General features: G+C 39.5%; 1 protein-coding gene across 1 annotated transcript; it reads right to left on the bottom strand.

The window, feature by feature from the left end:
* Positions 1 to 554: 554 nt before the first annotated feature.
* LOC106796056 (uncharacterized) lies at positions 555 to 3,073 on the bottom strand. The gene is made up of 6 exons (XM_014767502.2): positions 2,482 to 3,073; positions 2,176 to 2,394; positions 1,818 to 2,081; positions 1,103 to 1,738; positions 777 to 1,015; positions 555 to 694 (listed from the first exon to the last, which is right to left on the bottom strand). Exons 1-4 carry the CDS (start codon positions 2,785 to 2,787, stop codon positions 1,241 to 1,243), a joined length of 1,287 nt encoding a protein of 428 aa, XP_014622988.1. The 5' UTR covers positions 2,788 to 3,073; the 3' UTR covers positions 555 to 694; positions 777 to 1,015; positions 1,103 to 1,240.
* Between the last annotated feature and the right edge of the window lie 331 nt (positions 3,074 to 3,404).

The following is a 3,404-nucleotide window of genomic DNA, read 5'->3' as shown; positions in this document are numbered from 1 at the left end:
CAATTATTCTGGAAATTTCCTAAGATTATAATTGACATCCAGTGCATGACGTAATACCCACACTCAGTGCTTCCTTTTTGTCTATTACACTAAATACATTATGAAATTTAGATATGCAACGATCAGTACAAATTAGTCTACACAGTACTAAAATATAAGTAAAAACATATTGTTTAAATAACTTACTTTAACAACAATCCACCTAGCAAGAGACTTGGATTTACTTTGTTGAGTATCGTCAAGTCCTTTCAAAGCACTATTGAATACAAACATAGATTCTTATTGTACATTTAAAATTTTGATTTACCTAACTAATGCTAATGCAAATGTATTGAAAAACAACACTGACCTATTAATTATGCCTTTGAGGTAGTTGTCTGGCTAATTATGCAACGAACAAAACCAAATGACAACATTTTCCTTAGGCAAAATGACGACCATTTGCCAATGTGCACTGCAGTGGAGACCAATATAGGTTATTATACTATTATACATTATTTAAATTCATTTGTTGAGTTTAAGTTACCCATTCAGGTAGGCTCCTAGGTACACATCCCGTTTTGAATTTTGCATCCAGTTCTTAATGTAATTTTCTGATTCAAATTGTGATTGGCTAGATTTCTGGATAGACTGTGGCTCGAGGAATCCATACACATCGATATTCCCGGCTCGTATACTTGTCTCAGCCATATGCCTATTATTGTTAACACAAAGCAAATTATGCATAAAGGTAAAACAATAAATTAGGTAATTAACAATAATCTAAATTGACTTACAGAATCCACAACTGTATAACATATATGCTGAGACATTGACCACCGTGTGCAATTTCAGACAGATCTTCATGCTTTATGTACAAGGGGAAGTTTTCATTAAACAGGCCAAACAAGGTAGCATCCCACATAACCTGCAATGGCTTCAGAAAAAGCTGTGGGATGGTCAATGTCATTAGATATAGCGGATCATCGACCTTATCATCCGGCCTATCTGTAGGTTTCGCGGGTACCACAGCTCCCTGTTTATCCAACATAATTAATTGACATAATTTAATCACAGTAATCATTTTAATTAGAAAAATAAGCATTTAATGACACTAAAATACCTGTTCTGATAAACGCTTGACAAGATGTGTCGGCCAAGCAAGGAATGTGTTAAGAGCCTGTCCCATGACCTTAACCTCTTTAGTGGGTACAGGAATGGGAGCATCTGCATCTCTAATCTCCTCAACACCAACCTTGACTTAATCATGCAGCAAAGGAATGTTGTAAATGGTTGTGGATCCCTCATAAACTCTTCCTAGGGCAACCAGGCGAGAAGGATATTCTTCAATATACAACCCGCATTTGTATGAGTCATCGGTGTCTGGATCGTTCCCCGAGGGATCAACACAACTCTCCTTTGTGCTGACACGAGCAGCTGAAGGACCAATATCAGGTTCAGGAGGCAGTGCGAGTCCCTGTGATTGCATTTGGCTGAGGGATAACATTAGCCGTTGAGTGACTTTTTCTATGATTGAATCCTCCAGTTGGTCCTTGATTTGTTGCGTCAACTGTTGCAGGTATTCGGGAGCAATGGAGGAGGTCCTTGAAGCTGATCCAAAGTATTGCTTGATGGTTATACCGGCTCCTACAGCACGCACACGACCAGGGTGTTCTGGTCGCCCAATGGCAGCAGTCAGTATATCATGACGTCCATGGATAACAAAAGAACCCTGTGAGGCCTGCTCCTCAAGCGCATCCTGTGAAGAACACATTTATTCTATACTTAATCACACAATAAAAAAAAATAATTACAATTATGAATTGAAAGTGACTTACAATCTTGTCAGCAATTTCCTTTGCTGCTTCAGATGTCATGTCACCAGTTTTCTTGGTGCGGGCTAGCTTCCACTTCACGTGTCGTTTGATGGGAGATGGAGGATCAGTGACGGTGTCAGTGCTTCCGGATTGAGTAGCTTCCTCTAGTTTTTTCTTTCTCTTCTCATCCATCAACTTTTTTTCTAAATATTCATAACCCCCACGAGACATCACGTGAGGGGCAGTGTTTTGTTTTTGGACGGCTTGTGCTTTTTTTCGCACATTCTGTAAAAATGAAACATTAATGAAACTCATGATTACAATATATTATAATAAGTTCATTTAAAGTTAAAAAAAATGAAAATCACAAATTAGTTACCTCCCATGAAGGGTCTCTACGGCTCTGACAAAATTGGGTCCATTTCTCCTTGCTAATGTCGTACATTTTGCATACAGTGTCATCGACACTATCCTTGTCAGCTGCAAGTGCCCATTTCGACGTCAAATCAGACTTAAACTGTCTCCACCGCTCCCCCACAGTCTGAAGTATTTTCTTTTTTGTCCTTAAATCAGATGCTTCAGGGATATCAAATTCAGCATAACAAAGAGTAAATTAGGTTTTATTAATACTAAATTCAAATATTTGGCTAACAAACAATATGGAACATGAAATAATACATGATACCTGAATATCCTCCCATATCAAATCCTTCTGAGTAATAGGGACATGCTTCCAATTTTCGTATGTGACATCCACCTTATCACGAGCAACGATCCCTAAATATGTTCTAAATTTCTTGCTGTGGGGACCGTCTGCTTTGCCAGTAACAGGATCCACATGGACAAGGGGTCTCTCTGCCCCAAATGGTCTAGTCGCCAATGATCTTAGGCGTGAGGCCTTTCTAGTCCGCTTCAATGGTGGTGACGACGAATGCGATGCTACACCAGTAGAAGGAGGAGGAGGCGGAGGAGAGTTTGGCTGTGTAGCCATTTGGCTGTACAAAAAAAAAACATTAATTGATGTCTGTATAATATGCAGTCATTCGGGCAAGCATGAATCTTCTGATACTCCATACCCATGGGACACAATATTTTCTTTGCTTGATAGTAACTTTTAGGCAATGTATTTTCCTCTGGAAGCATGTCGTGCACTACTTGAAGCAGTGAACTAAAGCTTTTGTCACTCCACCCATATCTGGCTTTGATATTAACCAGATTTAAAACCGCCGACAACAGCGTCAACGAATTCTTGCACCCCGAATACAAAGGTTTCTTTGAATCAGTTTGTAATGTATCATACATAGGGGCATGTGCTTGCTGAAAAGACTCTTGTCCAAGGTCACGAATCATATCCTCCAAGCGATCTCCCATTTCTACATCAAACGGTTCGGATTGCTGCCCACTCTGCATGTCTGTCATTTCACCATGCCATATCCACGTCGTATAATTCCTCTTAATTCCATCACACAACAGATGCTCTCGTATGTCATCCAGTATTTGTTGTCTTCCGTTCAAACAATTGATGCAAGGACAATAATATTTTCTATCTTCATCCGGTTGACCTCTTTCTGAAGCAAATTGTAAGAATTGCTCGACGCCTTCCTCATA

Source organism: Glycine max, chromosome 15 (assembly GCF_000004515.6).
Source record: "Glycine max cultivar Williams 82 chromosome 15, Glycine_max_v4.0, whole genome shotgun sequence".
Taxonomy (NCBI): domain Eukaryota; kingdom Viridiplantae; phylum Streptophyta; class Magnoliopsida; order Fabales; family Fabaceae; genus Glycine; species Glycine max.
Note: the sequence above shows the minus strand (reverse complement) of the source record. Positions and strands in the feature narration are given on the sequence as shown.